Source organism: Pleurodeles waltl, chromosome 3_1 (genome assembly GCF_031143425.1).
Source record: "Pleurodeles waltl isolate 20211129_DDA chromosome 3_1, aPleWal1.hap1.20221129, whole genome shotgun sequence".
NCBI lineage: Eukaryota > Metazoa > Chordata > Amphibia > Caudata > Salamandridae > Pleurodeles > Pleurodeles waltl.
Window position 1 is genome coordinate 1,604,481,793 of NC_090440.1, and position 27,099 is coordinate 1,604,508,891.

The window sequence follows — 27,099 nt, forward strand, 5'->3', positions numbered from 1 at the left end:
AAAGTCCAGCAGGACTCCTCTGCAACCTCCACTTTGACTTCTAACCACTGGAAACATGACTGGACCCTACAGGAACCGACAATCTGCATCAACGAAGAAGACGCTTCTTGCAACATTGTTTCCACAGCTTCTTCCAGCCTCTGCAACATTTCCCCGGCTGTGCATCCTCTGAGGGAGGCAAGTCTTCAATCTGCAATAGAAGGAAGAAGTAATCTCCTTTGGAGTAAAGGAGGCACTCCCCTGTATCCGCGGGCACCTACTGCAACAGCGACCGGCTTCATAGATCTCCTCTCATCCTATGCTGCGTGGATTCTGCATCACGGGTGGTGGTCCAGAGTGCACTGCGTCTCTTGCAGCTGCCAAAGCTTGTTTGAGTTTCCTCCAAAGGAACTTCAGGTTACGTGCAGCTCCAGCCCTCAGCACTCCTTCATGCAATGCACAGCCCTCTGCGTGGTTCTCCTGCGAGGTGGGATCCTTTTCTGTAGTGCTGCGTGGCCTCCTTCTGCAACTTCTGTGTGTCCCTGTCCTGTTGGACTCCTGTGGGTGCTACCTCCGCTCCTTTGGGCCCTCTGTGTCGCTAAGGGTCCCCTGTGACTCCACCTCCTGGGTGGAGTCCTCCTGAGCCTTGCTGGTCCCCTGTAGCACCACTTTTCCACTAACTGCGAATTTGCCTTTGCCAAGGCTTGTTGGTGGCATTCCTGCGCCGACAAAAGTCTGCAATCTTCACTCCAGCGTAGAATATCTTCTGCATCCATCAGGAACTCTTCTCCAGCGCTGACCTGTTTCTCCTCACAGTCCACCAACTCCTGCAAGCACAGCTGGGTGGGTAGTAGCTCCTACTCCTCCTGGACTCCACTGACACTTTTGGACTTGGTCACCTCTCTTCACAGGTCTTGCTCTCCAGGAATCCACCGCTGGATTCTTGCAGTCTTGTCTGGATGTCTTCTTTTCTTTCCTTGTGAGTGGTTTGGGGAAAATATGTTTTACCCCTGCTTTCCTGGTCGCAGAGGAGGGGGTATTGTGTTACTTACCTCTGGTACTCACAGCTCCCCTTTACACATTCCACTTACCTAGTTGGTGGGTCCTGTGTTCGCATTCATTTTGTTTAGTATATGGTTTGGGATCCCCTCAGGGTCACTATTGGTTATTGCTATTTGCACTGCTTTCTAAGCTTTTTTTGTGCCTATTACTGTTTACTAGTGTATATAATTAGTCTATTACTTACCTCCTATTGGAGGGTTGCCTCTAGTATTTTGTGGTATTGTGTTGACCAAAAATAAAGTACCTTTATTTCTGTATAACCAAGTGTTTTCTTTCATGTGTGTAAGTGCTGTGTGACTACAGAGGTTTTGCATGAGCTTTGCTTGTCTCCTAGATAAGCCTTGGCTGCTCATCCACAGCTACCTCTAGAGGGCCTGGCTTCTAGACACTGCCTACATTTCACTAGGAGGGGATACCTAGACCTGGTATAAGGTGCAAGTACCTTGGGAAACCACCACACACCAGGCCAGCTTCCTACACCTGTGTTTGCTGACCACTGTTTTCCATCCATAGGAAAACATTGAGAGCACTCTTTAGAAAATTGGAGTGTCTATTTTTGAAACTGCAAAGTATTTATGCTTAAAAGTCTACTTTCCTGATTATGAAGTTCTTGGGTTTGATACATATTTACAAATATCTTTTTTTCTAAATTAGTCTTGGATTTCTTCGAGTGTGTTTCTCATTTATTGGCCTCTGAGTACAAGAAATGCTTAGCACTTCCCTCTGATGAGCTAAACTGCTGGCCCAGGCTACCACAAAATGGAGCATTACTCATATTTACTTTTGCCTCTACAATACCAATTGCAGATCTACTGAACTCTGCACAGTGTACTTGAGTTTAGTGCACTATATGGCGAGTCAGCTTCCTGCACATACACAACCAAATCAGAGGACATGCACTCTCTTACATCGCTCCCAAAGCGTGGAACGACATCCCTCTCCACATGAGAACCTCCAGCACTCTTCCTGAACTCCACAAGAGGTTGAAGACCTGACTTTTCAATTATCCTACCTACCAAACGTAGGGCTAGGCGCGCGCACAAACACACACACACACACACAGTGCAAGGATACCTTTCAGGTGATAGTAAGCTTTGCAAATACACATAACATAATGAGCTAATAATAGCATGGCAAGATATGAGCCAAATCAATGTAAGGAGCAGATCATCATTGTTCCTAGTGCACACTTTCCTGCTGGATCAGTACACTTAATTTACCTGAGATTGGCAAGTCCTCAGTACCTTGCATAAGCACCCTTCTGGCATTGCGGACTAGGAGTGAATCAGGCGGGACACGCCCTTGTATGAACAACAGAGTGTGAGGTGTGGGGCTTGAATTTCTCTTTAGTTCTGTATGTCACTAACTTAGATTTAACAGGGTCTCTAAAGATCTCATTTGAGCACTTTAACAGTCTTTAACAATAGAAGGACCTGCGGGTGCACAGTGTCCTTAATAGCTTCATTAAGGCAGTTTGCTTTCTCTTCATTCACAAGTGCAGGCACTTATTCAGAGTAACTTCTGTAAGCTAATGGAATGGACCCTGTAGGAAGTTGGCTCTGTATATACTATCTCAAAGTGAGAGATAGTGTGCACAGAGTCCAAGGGTTCCCCTTAGAGGTTGATAGTGGGAAAATTAGATAATACTAATGCTCTATTTTGTGGTAGTGTGGTCGAGCAGTAGGCTTAGCAGAAGGTAGTGTTAAGCATTTGTTGTACACACACAGGCAATAAATGAGGAACACACATTCAAAGACCTAACTCCAGGCCAATAGTTTTTATATAGAAAAATATATTTTCTAATTTATTTTAGAACCACAAGATTCAAGATTTGAGGTAAGTACATAAAGTGCAAGGTACTTCACACAGTTAAGTATAGAACTTTGATTCAAAGCAGTAGTACACTCAGTTTAAGTTAAAATGGCAATAAGGTATTTTAAAAGTGGACACTGTAAAAATCAACAGTTCCTGGCGGAGGTAAGTTTGGTTAAGTTTCTCAGGTAAGTGAAGCACAGTCAGTCTCCTGGGCATAGGCAGGCCACCGTTGGGGGTTCAAGGCAACCCCAAAGCCACAGCACCAGCAACACAGGACCGGTCAGGTGCAGAGGTCAAAGAAGGGCCCAAAACACATAGGCACCTATGGAGAACAGGGGTGCTCCGGTTCCAGTCTGCTGGCAGGTGAGTACCAGCGTCCTCGGGGAGCAGACCAGGTGGGTTTTTTAGAACACTGGGGGTGACACAAACAGGCACACAAAACACACCCTCAGCGGCACAGGGGCAGCCGGGTGCAGTGTGCAAAGTAGGGGTCGGGTATGCTATAGAAAGCAATGGAGTGACCAGGGGGTCACTTAGGCGATGTAGGCAGGGCACAGGGGGGCTTCTCGTGCCAGCCACCGACTGGGCAAGGAAGAGGGCCGCCTGCTGGTCACTCCTGCACTGGAAGGTGGTTCCTCTCGGTCCTGGGGGCTGCAGGTGCAGTGCTTGGTCCAGGCGTCTGGTTCCCTTACCAGGCAGTCGTGGTCAGGGGACGCCTCTGGATCCTCTCTGCAGGCATCGCTGTACGGGTGCAGGGGGGTCGACTCAGGGTACTCACCTCATCGTAGTCGCCTGGGAGTCCTCTCTGTGGTGTTAATTCTCCTGAACTCGAGCCGGGGGCATCAGTGCAGAGTGTGAAGTATCACGCTTCCGGCAGGAAGAGAGAGTTCTTTGAAAGCTGCTTTAAAGTTGCAAAGTTGTTGCAGTTTTTAAACAGTGCCGCTGTTCTGGGGAGTTTCTTGGTCCTTTAGGTTCAGGGCAGTCCTCTGAGTCCTCAGAGGTCGCTGGTCCCTGTCGGATACATCGCTGGGCAGGTTCTTGGAGTATGGCGACAGGCCAGTAGAGCTGGGGCCAAGTCAATTGTCGTCTCCATCGTCTCTGCGGGGCTTTCAGGTCAGCAGTCCTTCTTGTTGTAGGTTGCAGGAATCTGATTTCCTGGGTTCAGTGTCGTCCCTAAATACTAAATTTAGGGGTGTGTTTAGGTCTGGGGGCAGTAGCCAATGGCTACTGTCTGGAGGGTGGGCTACACCCTCTTTGTGCCTCCTAACTGAGGGGAGGGGTGGCACATCCCTATTCCTATTGGGGGAATCCTCCAATCTCAAGATGGAGGATTTCTAAAGGCAGGGGGTCAACTCAACTCAGGGCACCTTAGGGGCTGTCCTGACTGGTGGGTGACTCCTCCTTGTTTTCCTCATTATCTCCTCCAGCCTTGCCGCCAAACGTGGGGGCAGTGGCCGGAGGGGCGGACATCTCCACTAGCTGGGATGCCCTGGGATGTTGTAACAAAAGGCATGAGCCTTTGAGGCTCACCTACAGTTGCTACAGTTCCTGCCAGGGGAGGTGAGAAGCACCTCCACCCAGTACAGGCTTTGTTCCTGGCCACAGAGTGATGAAGGCACTCTCCCCATGTGGTCAAAAACTCGTCTGGTTGTGGCAGGCTGGCAGAAACAGGTCAGCATAGCACTAAGAGTCGGACTGGTATTCAGGGGGCATCTCTGAGATGCTCTCTGGGTGGATTTTACAATAAGTACCACACTGGCATCAGTGAGCATTTATTCTGCTGAGAAGTTTGATACAAAACTTCCCAGATTTCAGTGTAGCCATTATGGAACTGTGGAGTTTGTAATTGACAGACTCCCAGACAATATACTCTTTATGGCTACCCTGCACTTACAATGTCTAAGGTTTTGCTTAGACACTGTAGGGGCATAGGGCTCATGCACTTATGCCCTCACCTGTGATATAGAGCACCCTGACTTAGGGCAGTAAGGCCTGCTAAAGGGGTGACTTACCTATGCCACAGGCAGGGAGAGGTGGGCATGGCACCCTGAGGGGAGTGCCATGTCGACTTAGTCTTTTTCTCCCCACCAGCACACACAAGATGTTAGGCAGTGGGCATGTGCTGAGTGAGGGGTCCCCAGGGTGGCATAAGACATGCTGCAGCCCTTAAGAGACCTTCCCTGGCAACAGGGCTCTTGGTACCAGGAGTACCATTTAAAAGTGGCTTATCTGTGTGCCAGGGCTGTGCCAATTGTGGGAACAAAGGTACAGTTTAGGGAAAGAACACCGGTGCTAGGGCCTAGTTAGCAGGGTCCAAGAACACTATCCTAACTGGCATCAACAAAAGGCAAAAAATTAGGGGGTAACCATGCCAAGGAAGGCATTTCCGTACAGACCCGGAGAGCAAAGGGCAAAGAAGCTCAGAAAGTAGTAACATGGTAATCGGGGAATGCAGAGGTTGACCCTTCTCAATGCTAGAAGGCAAAGGATCAACTCCTCGGCTCAGATGACATTGTGGTGTTTCTGGACAGCTGCTATGGTAACAAGGTGGCTCCTGGGGAATCTCCACATGCAGGTCTTTCCAGTCAGCTGGAGCTTGTAGGACATGGAGTTCCAGCTCCAGTCCTAGGGATGTCAATCTCTCCTCTCTCTTTCCTAGAATTATACTCAGACTTATTTGCAAACAGCAATCAAGCAGGGTTTCCTCTTCTGGATCTTCAGAACCTTCTCTTGATGCTGGTGCACAGGGCTTCAACCGTGACATCGAATCTTTAAACAACATATGGGCTGAGGACGGCCAGCACTTCACCTCCAATCAGGAAAGGCTGTGCTTTTATAAAGTCCAGTTGGTTTTCCAACACAGAGGAACATTTGTCCCACTCTGGTGTCCCGATTCCCTGGGTTGTCTGTACTGCTGTCCCTCTTTAGACCAGTTTAATCTGCCTCATTGTATGTGGAATTACCTCTTTTTGTCAGCCATTTCACAGAGGAAGGCTAGTCACAAATGGGAGCGTAGGTTTCACTGTTACAAGGGAATATTTTCCACATGAAAGGACAAAGCCTTCTACTCACCGCACCCAATAGGTTTATGTAATGTTTTGGAGGAAGACATGCAATGTGTATGCTGGGACTGGCATGCACACATATTAGGCCCAAAGGACTCTAGCACTCACACCTCCAAAATACACATGAACAAACTCCCCCCCCCCCCCCCCCCCAACACAATATATATATATATATGGAAAATGTCACTTACCCAGTGTACATCTGTTTGTGGCATTAGTCGCTGCAGATTCACATGCTGTGCACAGTCCGCCATCTGGTGTTGGGCTCGGAGTGTTACAAGTTGTTTTTCTTCGAAGAAGTCTTTTCGAGTCACGAGACCGAGGGACTCCTCCCATTTCGACTCCATTGCGCATGGGCGTCGACTCCATCTTAGATTGTTTTGCCCGCAGAGGGTGAGGTAGGAGTTGTGTATGCTAGTAATAGTGCCCATGCAATGGAGTGAATGCGTATGTACATAATAAAGTTTTAAGTAATATATTTACAAATGTTTAAGATCTACTTCTAAACGGCTACAGGCTCCCGGGGAGGCGGGTGGGCGCATGTGAATCTGCAGCGACTAATGCCACGAACAGATGTACACTGGGTAAGTGACATTTTCCGTTCGATGGCATGTGTAGCTGCAGATACACATGCTTTGCATAGACTAGTAAGCAGTTATCTCCCCAAAAGCGGTGGTTCAGCCTGTAGGAGTTGAAGTAATGTTCTTAATACAGCTTGACCTACTGTTGCTTGTTGTGCAGTTAGCACATCTACACAGTAGTGCTTGGTAAATGTAGGAGGCGTAGACCATGTTGCTGCCTTACATATTTCGTTCATTGGAATATTTCCTAGAAAGGCAATGGTAGCACCTTTCTTTCTGGTTGAGTGTGCCTTTGGTGTAATAGGCAGGTCTCTTTTAGCTTTAAGATAGCAGGTTTGAATGCACTTAACTATCCATCTAGCAATGCCTTGTTTTGAAATTGGATTTCCTGTATGAGGTTTTTGAAAGGCGATAAATAATTGTTTTGTCTTTCGAATTAGTTTTGTTCTGTCAATGTAGTACATTAGTGCTCTTTTGATGTCCAATGTATGTAGTGCTCTTTCGGCTACCGAATCTGGTTGTGGGAAGAACACTGGTAATTCTACCGTTTGATTTAGGTGGAACGGTGAGATTACTTTTGGTAAAAATTTAGGATTGGTCCGTAGAACAACTTTATTTTTGTGTATTTGAATAAATGGTTCTTGAATGGTAAATGCTTGAATCTCACTCACTCTTCTTAGAGATGTGATGGCAATTAAAAATGCAACTTTCCACGTTAAGTATTGCATTTCACAAGAGTGCATGGGCTCAAAAGGTGGACCCATGAGTCGTGTTAGGACAATGTTGAGGTTCCATGAAGGAACTGGTGGTGTTCTTGGTGGTATAATTCTTTTTAGGCCTTCCATAAACGCCTTTATGACTGGTATCCTAAACAATGAAATTGAGTGCGTAATTTGTAGGTAAGCAGAAATTGCCGTAAGATGTATTTTAATGGAAGAGAAAGCTAGGTTAGATTTTTGCAAATGTAGTAAGTATCCTACTATTTCTTTTGCAGATGCGTGTAAAGGTTGAATTTGATTATTATGGCAGTAATAAACAAATCTTTTCCACTTATTTGCATAGCAGTGTCTAGTGGTAGGTTTTCTAGCTTGTTTTATGACCTCCATACATTCCTGTGTGAGGTCTAAGTGCCGGAATTCTAGGATTTCAGGAGCCAAATTGCTAGATTCAACGATGCTGGATTTGGATCTCGGATCTGTTGTTTGTGTTGTGTTAACAGATCTGGTCTGTTGGGTAGTTTGACATGAGGTACTACTGAAAGGTCTAGTAGTGTTGTGTACCAAGGTTGCCTTGCCCATGTTGGTGCTATTAGTATGAGTTTGAGTTTGTTTTGACTCAACCTGTTTACTAGATATGGAAGGAGAGGGAGAGGGGGAAAAGCGTACGCAAATATCCCTGACCAGTTCATCCATAGAGCATTGCCTTGGGATTGATATTGTGGGTACCTGGATGCGAAGTTTTGGCATTTTGAGTTTTCTTTTGTTGCAAATAGATCTATTTAAGGTGTTCCCCAAATTTGAAAGTAATTGTTTAGTATTTGGGGGTGAATTTCCCATTCGTGGGTTTGTTGGTGATCGAGAGCGATTGTCTGCCAACTGGTTCTGAATCCCTGGAATAAATTGTGCTATTAGGCGAATGTGGTTGTGAATCGCCCAATGCCATATTTTTTGTGTTAGGAGGCACAACTGTGTCGAGTGTGTCCCTCCTTGTTTGTTTAGATAATACATTGTTGTCATGTTGTCTGTTTTGACAAGAATGTATTTTTTGGGTTATTATGGGTTGAAATGCTTTCAGCGCTAGAAATACTGCTAACAGTTCTAAGTGATTTATGTGAAACTGCCTCTGATGTATGTCCCATTGTCCTTGGATGCTGTGTTGATTGAGGTGTGCTCCCCACCCTGTCATGGAAGCATCCGTCGTTATGACGTATTGTGGCACTGGGTCTTGGAAAGGCCGCCCTCGGTTTAAATTTGTACTGTTCCACCATAGAAGCGAGATGTATGTTTGGCGGTCTATCAACACCAGATCTAGAAGTTGACCCTGTGCTTGTGACCATTGTGATGCTAGGCACTGTTGTAAGGGCCGCTTGTGCAATCTTGCGTTTGGGACAATGGCTATGCATGAAGACATCATGCCTAGGAGTTTCATTACCATTTTGACTTGTATCTTTTGTGTTGGATACATGGCCTGTATTACCTTGTGAAATGTTTGAACCCTTTGTGGACTTGGAGTGGCAATCCCTTTTGCTGTGTTGATTGTCGCTCCTAAGTATTGCTGTGTTTGACACGGCAAAAGGTGTGACTTGCGTAGTTGATCGAGAAACCTAGCCTGTGAAGGGTCTGTATGACGTAGTTTGTGTGCTGTGAACATTGTCTTAGCGTGTTGGTTTTGATTAACCAGTCGTCTAAGTACGGGAACACATGTATTTGCTGCCTTCTGATATGTGCAGCTACTACTGCCAGGCATTTTGTAAAAACTCTTGGCGCAGTGGTTATTCCGAATGGCAACACTTTGAATTGGTAATGTATTCCTTGGAATACGAACCTTAGGTATTTCCTGTGTGAAGGATGTATTGGTATATGGAAATACGCATCTTTTAGGTCTAATGTTGTCATGTAATCTTGCTGTTTGAGCAGTGGGATTACGTCTTGTAACGTGACCATGTGAAAGTGGTCTGATTTGATGTAGGTATTTAGTGTTCTGAGATCTAGTATTGGTCTCAGAGTTTTGTCCTTTTTGGGTATTCGAAAGTACAGTGAGTAAACTCCTGTGTTTTTTTTGTAGATTTGGCAATAATTCTATTGCGTCCTTTTGTAGGAATGCTTGAACTTCTAGTCCTATAAGATCTATATGTTGTTTTGACATAGTGTGTTTTCGGTGGGACGTTTGGAGGGAATTGGTGAAATTCTATGCAATAACCATGCTGGATAATTGCTAAGACCCAGGTGTCTGTTGTTATTTCCTCCCAAAGTTTGTAAAATTGGCTTAGTCTTCCCCCCACAGGTGTTATGTGATGGGGTTGTGTGACTTGTGAGTCACTGTTTATTTTGAGGAGTTTTGGGGCCTTGGAATTTTCCTCGATTTCTTGGGAATTGGCCCCCTCTATATTGTCCCCGAAAACCTCCCCTCTGATATTGACCCTGGTAAGTAGGCCTTGTTTGTGAGGTTGTGGTTTCTGTGGGTTGACCTCGAAACCCTCCCCTAAAAGGTGTTCTCCGAAATGTGCCTCTGCTCTGCGGGGAGTAGAGTGCGCCCATGGCTTTGGCTGTATCGGTGTCTTTTTTGAGTTTCTCAATGGCAGTGTCAACCTCCGGCCCAAACAATTGCTGTTCATTAAATGGCATATTGAGCACAGCTTGTTGGATTTCCGGCTTGAACCCTGAAGTGCGCAGCCATGCGTGCCTTCGTATCGTGATTGCAGTGTTTATTGTCCTTGCAGCTGTATCTTCTGCATCCATGGAAGACCGTATCTGATTATTTGAGATACTTTGTCCCTCTTCTACCACCTGTTGCGCTCTTTTTTGGAACTCCTTGGATAAGTGTTCGATGAAATGTTGCATTTCATCCCAATGAGCTCTGTCGTATCTTGCCAAAAGTGCTTGTGAATTGGCAATACGCCATTGATTTGCTGCTTGTGCTGCAACCCTTTTTCCCGCAGCATCAAATTTTCGGCTCTCTTTGTCTGGAGGTGGTGCGTCTCCTGAGGTATGGGAGTTGGCTCTCTTACGAGCTGCCCCGACAACTACTGAGTCTGGTGTTAGTTGTGTTGTAATATAGATTGGATCTGTTGGCGGTGGCTTGTACTTTTTCTCCACCCTTGGAGTTATGGCTCTGCCTTTAACTGGATCCTGAAATATTTGCTTTGAATGTTTTAGCATTCCTGGGAGCATGGGAAGGCTTTGGTACTGGCTATGGGTGGAGGATAGGGTGTTAAACAGAAAGTCATCCTCAATTGGTTCAGAATGTAAGGTGACGTTGTGAAATTCGGCTGCCCTTGCGACCACCTGTGTGTAGGATGTACTGTCCTCAGGTGGTGACGGTTTTGTGGGATAGGAGTCTGGGCTGTTGTCAGACACTGGAGCGTCATAAAGGTCCCATGCATCGGGATCATCCTGACTCATTGTAGTATGAGCTGGTGAGTGCATCAGTGGTGGAGTTGTTGTTGGTGATGCATGTGTTGATGGTGGTGGAGACGGTGGCGGGGTTGTTTTCCTTGCCACTTTTGCCTGTGGTTGCTTGTCCTTTTGTTGAAAGGCAAGTTTCCTTTTTATTTTGATTGGGGGGAAGAGTGGTTATCTTCCCTGTGTCCTCATGAATATGAAGCCTTCTTTGCGTGTAGTCAGGCTCTACAGCTTGAAGCTCCTCTCCAAATCTATGTAATTGGGAGGTTAATCCTTGTTCCTCTGTATAGGAACTAGTTTTCGGCTCCGAGGCTGGATGTTTCGGAATCGAAACCTTTTCGGAAGTCTTTTTAGGCTCCGAAGAAACCTTCTTTGTTTTCAGCGTGGTGTCTCGGTGCCAAAATTCTTCGGTGCCGCTGTCTCTGTGCCGAAGTTTCTCGGAGCCGCTGTCTCGGCTCCGAGGTTGCTGTGTGGCGGTATCTCGACCGGAGTCGGATGACTTCGACACCAGCATGCCCTTTTTCGGTGCCTTGGATCGGTCACCTAGTTTTCGGGTTAAGCCATGGCCTGTTGGCGGTGGCGTCCCTTGGGCTTTTGTGGACTTCTCGTGAGTCTTGATTTTCGACAACTTACTCACGGTTTGGTGTGTTTCTTCGGCGTCGAGTTCTTCAGAATCCGACTCGCGGATGGAGAAAACTTCTTCTTCCTCCTCGAAACGTTCTTGACCTGTCGGCGTGGACGCCATTTGTAGTCTCCTGGCTCTTCGGTCTCTCAGCGTCTTCCTCGACCGAAACGCTCGACAGGCTTCACAAGTATCCTCCTTGTGCTCGGGGGACAAGCACAAGTTACAGACCAGATGCTGATCCGTATATGGATACTTGTTATGGCATTTTGGGCAGAAGCGGAATGGGGTCCGTTCCATCAGCCTTGAAGTCGCACGTGGCCGGGCCGACCAGGCCCAGACGGGGGATCGAAAAAAAAACAAAGGGCCACCGGAGCTCTTCAAAATTCGGTGTCGATTTGTTCTAACTAACCCGATACCGAACGCAAACAATACCGACGATTTTTTCCGAGATTCTAACTAACTTTCCGACCCGAAACACAGAGCGAAAAGGAACACGTCCGAACACTATGGCGGAAAAAAAACAATCTAAGATGGAGTCGACGCCCATGCGCAATGGAGTCGAAATGGGAGGAGTCCCTCGGTCTCGTGACTCGAAAAGACTTCTTCGAAGAAAAACAACTTGTAACACTCCGAGCCCACCACCAGATGGCGGACTGTGCACAGCATGTGTATCTGCAGCTACACATGCCATCGAACATATATATATATATATATATATATATATATATATATATATATATCTCCAGGTACGGTTCACATATGCCTCTTTATATAATGAAGGCCAAAGAGCCCAGTTATTGCAGACTGAATAGATCTTTTACAGGGAGAGCTGATAAGCAGCCAACCTCTTCCACCAGAGGAGTACAAGTAAAACAAAAAACTAAAAAACTATGTCAGACTTTAAATCATTCTTTCACCTATGTCAGTCCTGCATCACTTGTATAGAGGGCAGTGACCACTCTCACAAAAAAGATTCACTTCAAGTAATCCCCTACCATCAAAGACCTGCTCAAATGTCAACAAAGACAGAGTTAAGGTGAGAACCTTGCAAGAGCTGGTAGGATTGTTGAGTTGACAGGAAGCAAACACATACGATTGTGCAGACAAATTCAACTGCAGGGTGGGACAGCTTCATAAAATCAAACAGAAGACTTCTGACCCTAAAACAAGAGAGAACCATTGGAACTGATGGATAGGCTTGGTGTTAAGACTAGGGCATAAGGGAGAGCAGAAAAGTGAGAGGGAGGGGGAATACAATCAAGAGGGGTTTTTTTTCCAAAGAAAGAGAGGAGCAAAGCTTCAGTAGGAGATGCAGAGTTGAGACTCAATACAGGATGAGGCCTGACCCAGGACAGGAGGAGTAGGTGCGGAAGGGAGACCAATGTGAGGTGGAGACTGGAAGCCTCGGAGCAGAGGGAGAGAGAAAGATTGAAACCCTTTGAGGAGAAAAGCCAGGGATAGGAAGAACTAGAGGCAAGACAATGAACAAATTAAGAAAGATTAAGTAGAGTGATAGTGAGGGGGGGGAAGTAGGGAAAACAAAAGGAGGATTAACCTAAGAAGAATAGTGAGGGAAAGAGCAGAGTTAGATGGTGACGCTATCATGTAACAAAGAAAATGAGAGGTACGGCAAATAATGAACAAAAGAATTTACAGATGGCATAGGCCGGGTAAGAAACAAGTGACATGGGCAGAAGAATTTACTAAACAATGTAAAATGGTTATACGCTAAGCCAGTGATATATAAGTAACCACTCATGTATACAGTACAACAATGGCAGATAGATTGGATTTCCCTTCTCAATTTATTTGTCACACCCTGAAGAGGATGCCTGAGGAGGTTGTTTTCATTGTAAATTTGAGACCTTTATGTGGCATTTCAATAATGTACCTAATTGGAATTCTTGAACACAGCTCTGTATAGTACTTTATGTGCCGCTCTATATTAAAAAAGCCTGTTGTCTTAATTTATGATTGCATTTTATCTTTTTTTTTTTAAGCAGATGTAATACTTTTAGGACTTTTTAGCCGTAATAAATGAAATATAAACAATCACTTGGAGAAATATTGTCACAATAAGTACAGCTTATGTGCTTTTACAGCCCAAATCATCATGCATTATTAAGGTACACACAGTTTTCCTTGCCCCATACCTTTTGCCGAAACATACCTTCTGTTGTGGACATTGATTTCTGGCTTTGTACCTTCAGGACTGCCAGTTACATGAGTTTGTTACATTCCAAATCGGCTCTCTAGGCTAAGGGAGGAAAGTTTATGGTGTACACACTAGAAGGACAAGTTACTTACCTTAGGTAATGCCTCATCTGGTAGAGGCAATATCTGGTTGCAGATTCCTTACCTTAGAATTTCCCCAGGCATCAATCTGGATCCGGAGATTTTTCTCGAGCAGTGCCCCTGTGCTCCACTAGGTGGCACTCATTGGCTCTGCATCCATCGTTGGTATCGTCCACGCTGGATATGATGTTGTTGGTCCTATATAGGCACCACCCCGGAGTACTGACGTCAGTTTCTTTTCACGACTTTTCACGCCAGAAACAAAGATTCATGAAGAACACTAACCACTGGTGTGTCAAAATTAAGGCCCTGAAAGAGGAGTCCTTGTCCCTCGAAACCAGTTCTAAGAGCAGCGAGGATAGGTGGGTCGGTAAGGAATCTGCAACTAGTTATAGTCTCTACTAGGTAAGGCGCTACCAAAGGTACATAACTAGGAAGGGTGGCTTAGATGACAACGTCTGCAGCTCACTCAACCAGCAGGAAGAGGTAATGGCCACAAGGAAGGCTGTTTTCAAGGTGAGAAGCCTGAGAGGACAATTGTGGAGAGGCTGCACATCAGGAATGTCAGAACCAAATTCAAATCCCACTGGGTATAATGAATGGGGGATGGAGGAAACAAGTGAGTCCATCCTCTTGGATTCTCTATCCGGGGGTATGGGAGAGAACGTGCCTTGGGAGGTGAGGGCTTGACGAAGCTCTCAGGGGTGGGGTGTTGCATCAGGAAACCTGGGTCACCGGGTGCTGGGTGATGGGCTTGGGCAATTGTCCTGTTAACAGTAGCCCCTGCGCTGGGTTTGGACCTGGTACCCAGTAGGACAACCGTAAGGGCTTCATTAAAGGGGAGAGGGGTTCAGTGGATGAAGTCCCAGGATAAAGCACCTCTGTCAGGAGATTAGTCCTGACTGCCACCGAAGGCAGCTCAAGGTCCAGGACCTCGGCTGCTCTCCACACCACCACTGAATATGAAGCTCCCTCCTCCATTTCCATGGTAGGGGGAGAGAGCATGCCAGTATCTGGGGAGGTATCCAGGCCAACTACTTCACTCAGGTCCATGGGGTCTTGGAGCTGGTATTGTAAAGGGTCCCCTCCCCTTCCTCGCCGTAACCTAGCCCATAGGAATAAAGCTCAGAATCAGGAATAGGGTGTAAGGCCCCTGTCGATGCCAGAGTCGGCGTCGTATGACACTCATCTGGCTCCATGTCAGAGTTGGCAATGAGGAAGGCGTGGTGCCACCCGGGGGCACAGGCTGAGGCGGGAGCGTCAACCACGTAACAGGCAGCAGGGAAGGTTGAGGTGGTATGGCTGGGCGCTGGTTTGGATGCAGGGATCAATCCATGGGTGCCTCTCAGAGTTGAAGCCGCCGCATGGAACCGGTGGAGTCAGACTGCCCAAAGAGGAGGTGCATGGCCAGATAAAACTCCTTAAATTGGGCAGGGGTTGCTCCAGGTCCCGGAAACTCTGGGAGACGCTGAGCCGGGCCAGATGCAGATTCTGCAGATGAAGGCCAAGACTGACAAATGCTCTGGGCTTCCTCATGATGAAGTCGAAGAATGTTTCACTTTCTTTGACATCTTCAGTTGTCTTGACTTAAATGAAAGTCTCCAGGACGAAGGAGAGGGGACTACTCAACAGATCCAGAGACCTTCCTCTCAATGAAGACCGGGACTTGCGTAGAGTAGAGTGCCAGGAGCCATCATCATAGGTACCACTCCCTCAAAGCCTTCAGATTCATGACCCGTGCATCAGAGCAGAACTTTAGCTCTTTGTCGCACTCCAGACACCAAAGGCACATGAGGGCGGATCTGTCACAGACATCACCTAATCGTAGGATCCACAGGGCTTGAACCCTGTGTTATGTGAAGACACAGGAGTAGAAATGCAAAAAAAGCTGTGAAAAAAGAGAAAAAAGAACAGTCAAAAAGTAATTGAGGGGTAGCTCTTTCTTTGGATCAGCGCTGGCTGGAGCAGAAAGAAAAAAAACTGGCGTTAGTGCGCCAGGGTGGCCCCTATAGAGGACCTGCAATGACATTTCCAACCCCAAAGACGGGTGCAGGGCCAACTGATGCCACTTAACACCGGTAAGGAGTCTGCAACTAGATAGCTCTATTAGATATTACAAAGTGTGAATAGTTGGAGACGACATCCCTCAGGTGGTAAGCATGGTAATAGGGTAGTGAGGGGAAAAAGACAGAATGAAGAAAGAAAATAATTATATGATAGGGAGAATGGAGGAGACATATATACATACCCATTTCTGCATTAGACAACAGCATTTCAAACTCACCATTTGCAGTGCTGCTGAGAAGGAAAGTACAGCTGGAAATCCTGCGCTGTGTGCAAGACATACAAGAAACAGCAGCGCTCGTCACATTTTGCAATGCTAGCAGAACAGAAAGACATCATTAAGAAGATGCATCACTGGATGATGTAGTTTATTGTTCAACAATTGGTAAGCTACCAAGCTTTCTGCATCAAGATTTCATTTATTTTCCTCTCTTACCAAGCAATATTACTATTCTATCAGCCCTATGTATCCACATTGTAATTCAAGTGTGTATAAACAGCACTGCATGCTTGTCCCTTCATGAGCAGATCCATCAAACAGTGGTGGATGACACAAATGTAAGGGGGGAGCTAGTGGGGGGCGGGGGGTGATGGAGTGGTGGAGGAGGGAGGGAGATTGAGAGGTGAGTAACTTAAAAAATATATATATAAAAAAAAAAAACAGCACAGACTCCCTAGCAAAACTGGAGCTGCTCTCATACTAAACCAAGCATCATCAGGATTGGTCTGAGCAGCTTGGACTGCCGCTCAGACTCTGCCCTGGGTCCGTGCAGTTTCTCCAGCCCAGCTGTTCAACACAGCCGGGTTGGAGAAACCTAAGTGCGCTTGGGTGTTTGGCCGGCCTGAGTCAGCCGGCCAAACACACATGCGTACTTAGGTGCACTCTCTCCACTCTCCACTCTCCTGTGCCCCAGCCCCACGCCTTCCTGCACTGCTGTCTGAGCCAGCAGAAAGAAAATTGCTGGCTCTAAGCCAGGAGGGCGCCGCTTCTCCACCAATGCAGAGGAGCTGCTCCCGAGTGTAAAGGAGTGGAGGGAGTAATTCAGGGGATATCTTAAATGACAGTGGGATACCCAATTGTAGCAGATCCCACAGCCAATTTGTTTCATCATGAAGAGAGTAGCCATGCAGTGCTCATAGGCTAGAGGACTGCTTAAGGACTTGCTGTATTATTTTGAGGGTGGTGATCTACACAGCTCAAGTAATAATCACAATCCTTCTCTGGGTGAAAACTGAATTTACTAACCTAACCTGAGGCTAAATTCCAGGTATTTATGCCACAGAGTAGACAGCCTTAACTTAGGGGAATGTGTAAAGTATTTATGCAGCACTAAAACAGTAAAGAAAATTCAAAACCCGACACAATAAAAAACAGAAACCAATTTAGAATTTTTTTTTTGAAAATAAAATGAAACCAAAATTAACTTCTAGTAAGGGGAACAGCAGATATGATTTTTTGAAATTGTATATAACCCCAAATGCTTTAATGCTTTAGATGCCAACCAAGATCAACTGGTCTTGGTAGATAGATGACGACATAGGCACATTTGAGGCCAACCGCAATGTAATGCAGGATGGATAAAGAAATAAGGTTTGACCTAGTCAGACATTTTACCTTAGGACGTCGTCTGAAAAACAGAAGTAAAACAATCTTCAGTGGGACAATGCAGCAGGTCGTAGCAGAAGAGGGCTCCACGAGGCTGTGTACCTGTTCTACATGGTCTGGTGAATCTATTTTTTGGCAGAGACGCTACATGCCCGAGAAATTAGAATTTCGCTCCCAGACAAGGGCCTTTGCAGACAAAAACGTTTGGTTCCTTTGCCCGATCACAGTTTCTACATTCATACTTAGTCACTTTTTTGAAGTTCCAAATCCTTTGGCCGGGCAAGGCTGCAGACTGTTGGCCAAGAGGGTTCTGGAAAGCCAGAAACCTTCATGAGGTCCCGCTGAACTGGATATGCTGCTGCAGAAAACCTCAGAGTGGTAGAAACCTGAATCTTCAGTGCAACAGCAACGCGCCTTGAACCAATCAGGACCTAGTCCTCTAGAGTTCTTGAAACTGGAAAAGTTTCTAAGTCTCAAGTTTTCAGGAACAGTAAAAGAAGTCCAGCCAAACACAGCCCAGGGTTCCAGAACCTCAGGAACAGCACTTGGGGGTCAGGACTTACTCCAGCAGTGGCCACCAGCAAAGTCCAACACAATCCCAGTTGGAACTGGTCAGATGGACATTTGCAGGAAGGGGGGCTCTTGTTGCTTTTTTTGTAGCCCTATCACCCAAACAGGAGGTCATCCAATTGGCCCTTAAGTCCACTTCTTTGTACTGGGGATAAGGAGGACCAGGTCAAATACCTCCAGGGCTCCTCTCTGGTTACTGACAGCAGCTTCAGTTCTCTTTTATTTATCCTCAGGCTCAGCAAGTGTCCTGGGGAGGGTACTCTGGATGCCACCTTATGCCTAGCACCATCTGATGAGGGAGAGAGTCCCTTCCCTTAATATTGAGGCAAATGTTCCTATGGGTTACTCTACCCCACCTTTCAAGCATTTCCAGTGTGCCCTACTGCACAAATCTCACAATGCCTCCTCTCTCCCTAAACACAAGATGGCGAAACCCTTCTACCCTTGCACAGAGCAAGTGTGACCAGAGAAATGAACAGCCCTCCTCTGTGGGCATACTACAGCAGCCCTGGGGGAAGCTCTCCTCCTGCTAAGATTGGAGCATGCCTGGCTGGGGAAACAAAAATAGGGTCTGGGCAGGTGTCATCCAGCATCTGCATCCGACAGGGAAGAACTCTTTGAAGTTAAGCAAGTTCATCCCCCTCGCCCTCTCCCCCACCCCCCAAAAAAAAAAAACACTTAGGTCTTTATCTATGGGCTTCATTCACACATCATTGGGGTTTGCACACTCTGAGGGCTGTATTGGGAGGCTAATGCAAATTAGCCTCCAGATACTTTAGGCATGTTAATCGTAACTTCCTAATAGTACATTTCTCTTAATATTTTTTAAAAATCTAACTTCACCATTGAACTAGGCTTTTAATAACTATTTTGACGCTTTTTAATTATTTTCAAGCTGTTTCCCAGCAAACCTAAATTCTATTTTGAATCCCAGTGTTTGTCCATGGAACGGTCAGCTTTGCTACAGTGAAATATCTTTTGGGAGGCTAGTCACTGTAAGGACTTATTGAACATTGAATTTGTATGTCTCCTTCTAAATAGCATGCACAGTGCCTTATGGGCCATTAAGCCTATTTAGGGGTTACTTGTTAATATTTAAAAGGAAGGCTTTGACTTGTCAAAAGCCATGTTTGTACAGCTGCTGTAGTGGATGGCACAATATGTGCTGCAGTCCACTGATTACATTTAACTTACAGGCCCTGGGTACACCCGGTAACACATAGAAGGGGTTTATAGGTGAGTGAAATTCTCCCAACAGGAGTATACCACATTAACAATGTTTAAAAATGGTGAGAATAGGTGTTTTACCACTGGTTACTAGAGGTAAAGGGCACAGAGTTCTACAGCCAGCACAAACAGTGTTCAGTAAAAAGGTGAACCATCTAGGGTGGCCGTACAAGAAAGTTGGAATTCCTGAAGAGTGCCTGCATTCTTACTCAATAAAAGGAAGTCTTTCAGGTTACAACTACATGTGCAGCCATGAGTAAAGTACTTTTCTCTGATTACCCAGTGTGAGGTTTTCACAACACTTTAACCTCACCTTCCATATACATTTTCCACTGGGGCTCAAAATGAGGCTGGGTCTTCATTTTCATTGTAAATTAATAAAATAGTATATTATCCTACTACCCGTACTAATACATGTTTATACTTTAAATTCCAATTGCTCTGCTTTTCCCATAAATGTTTCAGTCTAAGACTTACACAAAAGAAAAATCTACCATTGATATGTGCTAAATGCCTGCTGAGTAAACATGGCCGCAGGTCACTGGTCGGAACTACAGGAATCAATCTCACTGAATCCCTGGAGATTCAATAGCAAACATTTGCTAATTATTTTACTTAAAACCCTCATATCTACTTATTTTGACTTCAGGTTAATAGTGTCACATCAACTCCATTGACTAGGCTGCTCATAATTAGTTTGCTTGCTTTCATATAAATACATATATGACATACTGAAATCCATGTCAGTGACACTTTGTATTGACAGGAGGATGCAATTGCTCATCATTTTATACCCCTGTTGGCTGTTATCACTACCAAAGATCTTGAGCATGTGACAAAGTAAGAAAATAGCGTCCTAATTCCTTGCAACACATTATTTAGATTCTCACTAGACAGTATCTGCCATTTAAACAAGGCCTGTAAGACATCTTACAGAATATTTGAACAGCTTGTTTGAGGATAAAGGAGACTGAAAAGGAGAGTTAGATTTGAGTCAGAGGTCTGGTGAGCACATTGTAATAAAGCTTACCTGGCTCCACGGATACAGGATGGTGTGAATGTCCAACTAGTAATTCCTTTCTGCAGGAGAAATTTAAAGTTAAGACTCAATGTGAGACACCACATTTGGAGATATAAACAAAAAGAATGTATTGGATGCTGACTGGAAGTAAACAAATACAATCTTAAGCTCCTCTCACCTCCTGGGAGGGGCAGACATGGCACAGGGACAAGATCTGATCTGCTCCACTGTTCTTCACTCTCAGCAAGGAGGGCTGGAAAATCTTTGTCATCTCCAGAACAAGAACCTGCAGCGGGAAGGAGAAATATTTGCATAAGTGTACACAGACTCTCACGGGGTACACAGGAATTGCAAAACAGATGCAACCATGAGGGACATGGCTCCTCATAGAAGTTCTCTGGCTACCTTACACATCACCCTACACAAATTACCAGTACTCACTGGGCAGCTCTCTGTGGAAATGCATTGCTGGCATGACTGATGCAGAAAGCTCATCCAGAAATCAAATAACTGCTGCTTCTCAATGGCGTCCTCAGGGGTTACTGGTACTGGATGTGCTGTGTTGGAGGTGATGATAAAGGGAGAAACCCCATCAGTGCTTGCTTGAAATTGGGACATCCCACTGGAATTCATGGCACAGTTGAGTGAGGGCATCTTAAAGTGTTTGTAGAGTAGAACAGTTTCCATGATGGACATGATGTACCTATAGTAGAATTGGAAGAAATTAGTGGCATGAGAGAAGAATGATGAGAAACAAGCATGCTGTGCTACATGAAAAGTCACTAAAGTAGGTATAGCGGTGCACAATGAAGAGGCTCTGCAAATATTCATCATTCATTTTCCATAGTGTGACAAGTTATTTTTTCTCAGGGGAATTTCTAGCGATATTGACTCGATTTGCTTTCTCCCCAAAGCAACTCTTACTGCGCGAGAATGACTAAGCATAGAGAGATGAATCGAAAGGGAGACTATGGGTAGAAGAGAGATCAGAGAGAGAGAGAGAGAGAGAGGAGAGAGAAACAGAGAGAGGGAGGGAGCATGAGAGATAGATTCTATAGCACAAACCTAGCCAAAAGGCAGTGTAGGGCTGTACAGTGTCAAAGACAACCATAAAATCAAAAAGTAAGAAGAGGTAACTGAGTAGGGGATAGTTAATGCATTGTGATTCAGTGTTCCTTCAGAAGGTGAATCTTCAATTATTTCCTAAATTAGAGCAGCACTGGGGACATCCTAATGGATACGGAGATGCTGTTCCAGAACCTGGGTGCATAGATGGAAAAGTTCTGCTGTTGTTTTATTTAAATTTTTCAAACATCTTAGTCAGGAGTCTGATGGTGTCCTGGCTATCCATGTGCCAAGACCTACCAGAGATTGTGAGTTTGTCCGCAAGATAAGCGGGGGAGCAGGTCACAATGGCTTTGTAACTGATGCAGCTGGTTTTGAAGATGGTGCAGAACAGGAAGGGGTGCCAATGGAGCTCCATCAGCATGAGGATGATGTGATCCTATTTCTTCTACTGTAGGGTGAAATGGACTGTAGCACATAGGATGCCCCTCAGGAGTGGCAGTGTGCAGCGAGTAGGCCATGGAGTAGGGCATTACCACTGACAAGATGTGAAAGTACAAGGACTTAACAGCAGTTCTGAAGTCTCTTTCTGGCAGAAAATGTTTAATTGCCTTTGCGAGAGCTGGTAGCAGCAGTTCTTTGTTTGGCAATGTGTTCCTTGACGGAGAAATTGGTAACTATGGTGAGTCCAAATGGCTTGCCATTTGGTGAAGGTTGGGGTTCAAAGCCATTAAGGTTCATGTCATTGAGTCATGTCAGGCACCATGTACAGGTTGAAGATGACAAGGAACAGGTTTGTGCTCTGGAGGACTTCACAGGTGGTAAGGATCTTTTGTGACCTGGAGGAGACCATGTAAACAAGCTGATGTCAGTTGGAAAAGTAGTAGGAGAACTACTGAGGGACGTAGCCAGTGAATCCTATTCTAGAATTCAGGATGCATATGCAAGAGGGTAATTGACTGTGTCAAAGGTAGCTGAAAGGTCCAAAAATATTAAAGGCAGCAGACAAGTGGGCATCATCTACAATGTGTAAGGTAGCAGTTACAATGCTGCAACGTTATCTGAAACCATACTGGTAGTCTTGTAGGAGATGGTGAGCACTGATGTGGTCTTGGAGTTGAACATAGACTGCATGCAGTCACACAATTGAGACGTTCAAGTAAGAGGTGGCTTAGAGCTGATGTTCAAATATAGGAGGAAGTAATTTATGCCAATATAACCCACACAATGCTTGCTTTCTTCCCTCATACTTTTCTCTTTTGCTGCAGCTCTAACCAGGGTTTACCCTGGATCCTTACCAAACAGGAGGGTTGAGTTTGTATAATTTCTCCGAGGCCCGGCACACTTTGCCCACGTCATTTGCCAGGATCCCAGCACCCAGGTAAAAGCCAACATCCCAATAATGTTGCATGTTCTCCAGACTGCCTTTTCGGCCCAGCAAGCAGCTCAGCTTCACGCCTGGAGGTGAAATGGCCATCATTACTAGTTATCAGAGTCAACTCGGGGGGTCAAAAGGAGGGGGGCGGTCAGAAACACTCAGCACCCTGGTCACAATAACTTAACAGGGATAAAAGGACAGTGTGATTAAACCATGGAAGACTTAGTGAACTCTGGTGACAATACAACATTTCTGACGATTTTAGTTAAGTAAGGTGTTGATGGGACAGTGCTGATGATCTCTAAGCATTAAGGGTGGGGTGGGGGAGGAGGGTTGCAGGGCAGTGGTACAATCCCCGTGAATTTAGTTTTGGACGGACAGTATTGATGAGCTCAGTGAATTAATGTGAGGCTGGACAATGCAGAGGAACTCAGACCTGAGAAATCTAAAAAAAAACATAGCACATTGGAACGCTGCAGAGTACCTCAAACTGTTGGCAGTCCTTTCAACCCAATTATTAGCATAGTTTCACATTCACCTTTCTACGCTGTTTGAGATATACAGGCCCACCTCATTCTCATCTAGATAAGCTAAGATAGTGATCATATTTGTAACAATTTATTTGACCCATCACGCTTCTGATTTTGTAATTATTTTTTAATTAAAGAAATTGGACCAGTCCTATTGCTTTAACATTGTACCGGGGCTGAAACCCTCACTATGTTTGTGGAACAGTTGTGCAGAATCTCAGTGCAACCACAGGATTTCAGGCGCAGCACACATATAATTTGTTTTATTAAAATATTAGTTAGGAATATACATTTTTACTGCATTTGTATTCTTAAGAGCTTAGTCTTTTAGATTGTCCGATGCCAGCGGTAGGGAATATTAAAAGCTGAAGAATGTTATATCACAAAGAAATTAATGATGTCAGACCAATATAGTTTATTTACCCTTTCCAGGCTTAACCTCCTGCAGAGATAGTTTATGAATTGGTTTCAGCAAGTACTCATAGCTTAGGAGAAGACTACTCCCATAAAAACCAATTCCTTTATGAGAACAGAGGTCATTAGTTTAGCTGTATGGTAGTTGATGCAATACCCTACAGGAATTTTATCAAGAACAATCTTTACTTCTCCACAGGTCCTTGTTATCTTCGGTAGAGCCATTGTGACTGATGGTCTACTACTACAGCTGATGGGCAAGCCCTAAATATAGTAAGCCCCAAAATGTCTCTGCTGATGTCTTGGTTTTCACCTTAAATGGAAGAACCACAAAATATTGCAATTTTCTCATTCACTAGAGCTGGGATAAATAGAAGTGTCCTAGGAAATTTCAAACTCTAGTAGATGTAAACCTCTGGGTAACCTCTTTTTATTAATGAGCCACCGCTTTGTGTATTCTGCAGTTTGATCTTTTCCAGATAACTACAAGAGGTCACTTTGTGAGCGTGGTATTGTTTTGGTCTTCAAACATCACATTTACAGTCTATTTTCAAGAGTCTTCAAGGGTAGCTTTGCAAGAGGATAATCATCTTCACAAGGACAAAAATTAACTGCATTACAAGTACAACTTGGCTCCAGATCTGCCCTACAGAGGTGTTTGGGTCTCTTGCATCTTTATTTGTTGAAGGCAGTTTGTCTGTTTTACAAGTATTCCTGACTTAGGGGAAAGTTAACAGGTACGCCATGGGATAGCAGCTTGTCTCCCTGACAGCACAAGAAACAGTGGTATTGAAAGAAGTAGCCTGAGGAACTTCAATACATCTTTTTTTTCTCCTTCAACATTTGGACTATCGAGCATCAACCAATAATTCTGAAACTTAGAGGAGCTTCAATGTGCAAGGTAGGGGTTTTCTTGCTGCCCACTTCAGTAATGTACTTAATCACAGTAACCATGCCTCCGATGACCCTGTGTTTTACCAAAGTGAGAACAGCACCTGCGTGCCCACTTAAAATGTTCTGACTCTCCACATGAGCATCAGTACAAGGTCACGTGCTAAGTACAGAAAGCGATTTTGAAGTGATCTTCTCAGTCTTAAGAAATGCACAGCCCAAAAAACAGAAACCAGACAACTCTTCAATTCTCCCATTCATCAAACTACTAAAAACTTCATAGAGCACTCTTCTGCTTGCCAGCAAACACATTATTTTGGTGACCTCATCCATCCCAGTTAATCAATAAAAACCCTTTCTTGATAATTTGAGGGTTCTTTCTTAATTCACTCTTCCTGCATCCCTGCTTTATACATAAACATCTCTAAACAGAGTATTTTTTATAATTTTTTTACTACAAGCACCCGTTTTCATTTCAGAGCGACCACTTCCTTCAGCTGGCTCTGAGAATGTATCATCTGTTTTTACAGGTTTTATCAGTAGTTAGTTAAACGTGACTATTTTAAAATGTCTTTTTGAACCTCTGACCGTCACCTGAGCACCACCTCCAGGGAGAACCCCACGTCCTTAATCAGTGCAATGTTCCAGCTGGCGTCAATCTTACCCTTACCTCATCTGCAAAAGAGCTCTGTTTTAACCCACACTATAAAGTTATAAAGCTAACTTTTCCCAACCATGGTCTTTAGGAGTTAAATCCATGGCAACTTTTGAGGATTTATCTATTTAAATGCAATATATGGAAAATGTCACTTACCCAGTGTACATCTGTTCGTGGCATTAGTCGCTGCAGATTCACATGCTGTGCACATCCCGCCATCTGGTGTTGGGCTCGGAGTGTTACAAGTTGTTTTTCTTCGAAGAAGTCTTTTCGAGTCACGAGACAGAGGGATTCCTCCCATTTCGGCTCCATTGCGCATGGGCGTCGACTCCATCTTAGATTGTTTTCCCCCGCAGAGGGTGAGGTAGGAGTTGTGTATGCTAGTAATAGTGCCCATGCAATGGAGTAATGTACATAATGTAGTTTAAAGTAATATATTTACAAATATACAGATGTTCAAGATCAACTTCTAAACGGCTACAGGCTCCCAGGGAGGCGGGTGGGCGCATGTGAATCTGCAGCGACTAATGCCACGAACCGATGTACACTGGGTAAGTGACATTTTCGGTTCGATGGCATGTGTAGCTGCAGATACACATGCTGTGCATAGACTAGTAAGCAGTTATCTCCCCAAAAGCGGTGGTTCAGCCTGTAGGAGTTGAAGTTGTTTGAAACAATGTTCGTAGTACTGCTTGGCCTACTGTGGCTTGTTGTGCCGTTAGCACATCTACACAGTAGTGTTTGGTAAATGTATGAGGCGTAGACCATGTAGCTGCCTTACATATTTCGGTCATTGGAATATTTCCTAGAAAGGCCATGGTAGCACCTTTCTTTCTAGTTGAGTGTACCTTTGGTGTAATAGGCAGATCTCTTTTTGCTTTAAGATAACAGGTTTGAATGCACTTAACTATCCATCTAGCAATGCCTTGTTTAGAAATTGGATTTCCTGTATGAGGTTTTTTAAAGCAATAAATAATTGTTTTGTTTTTCGAATTAGTTTTGTTCTGTCAATGTAGTACATTAACGCTCTTTTGATGTCTAATGTATGTAAAGCTCTTTCAGCTACAGAGTCTGGCTGTGGGAAGAACACTGGTAATTCTACTGTTTGATTTAAGTGGAACGGTGATATGACTTTTGGTAAAAATTTAGGATTTGTCTGTAGAACTACTTTATGCTTGTGTATTTGAATAAATGGTTCTTGTATGGTAAATGCTTGAATCTCACTTACTCTTCTTAAAGATGTGATGGCAATTAAAAATGCAACTTTCCATGTTAAGTATTGCATTTCACAAGAGTGCATGGGCTCAAAAGGTGGACCCATGAGTCGTGTTAAGACAATGTTGAGGTTCCATGAAGGAACTGGTGGTGTTCTTGGTGGTATAATTCTCTTTAGACCTTCCATAAATGCTTTTATGAATGGTATCTTAAATAGAGAAGTTGAGTGCGTAATTTGCAGGTAAGCTGAAATTGCTGTAAGATGTATCTTAATGGAAGAAAAAGCTAGCTTTGACTTTTGCAAATGTAGTAAGTATCCTACGATGTCTTTGGCAGATGCGTGTAAGGGTTGAATTTGATTATTATGGCAGTAATAAACAAATCTTTTCCACTTATTTGCATAGCAATGTCTAGTGGTAGGTTTCCTAGCTTGTTTTATGACCTCCATACATTCATGTGTAAGGTCTAAGTGTCCGAACTCTAGGACTTCAGGAGCCAGATTGCTAGATTTAGCGATGCTGGATTTGGGTGTCTGATCTGTTGTTTGTGTTGCGTTAACAGATCTGGTATGTTTGGTAGTTTGACATGAGGCACTACTGAAAGGTCTAGTAGTGTTGTGTACCAAGGTTGTCTTGCCCATGTTGGCGCTATTAGTATGAGTTTGTTTTGACTCAACTTGTTTACTAGATATGGAAGGAGTGGGAGGGGGGAAAAGCGTAAGCAAATATCCCTGACCAACTCATCCATAACGCATTGCCCTGAGACTGATCTTGTGGGTACCTGGATGCGAAGTTTTGGCATTTTGCGTTTTCCTTTGTTGCAAATAGATCTATTTGTGGTGTTGCCCAACTCTGGAAGTAAGTATTCAGTATTTGGGGGTGAATCTCCCATTTGTGGATCTGTTGGTGATCCCGAGA

General features: G+C 44.7%; 1 protein-coding gene across 4 annotated transcripts in view; it reads right to left on the minus strand.

Moving 5' to 3' along the window:
• The window catches only part of LOC138285381 (mitogen-activated protein kinase kinase kinase 6-like), a 376,389-nt gene that overhangs the window by 212,134 nt on the left and 137,156 nt on the right, over positions 1-27,099 (minus strand). For all 4 annotated transcript variants that reach the window (XR_011201585.1, XM_069225240.1, XM_069225238.1 and 1 more), the window contains exons 9-13: positions 22,395-22,554; positions 20,473-20,734; positions 20,210-20,317; positions 20,041-20,090; positions 15,828-15,923 (exon numbers count right to left, since the gene is read on the minus strand). Coding sequence is in view for 3 of the 4 variants with exons in the window: in XM_069225240.1 (XP_069081341.1) it covers positions 15,828-15,923; positions 20,041-20,090; positions 20,210-20,317; positions 20,473-20,734; positions 22,395-22,554 (676 nt within the window). In the remaining variant the exon portion in view is untranslated. The remainder of the gene's footprint in view (positions 1-15,827; positions 15,924-20,040; positions 20,091-20,209; positions 20,318-20,472; positions 20,735-22,394; positions 22,555-27,099) is intronic.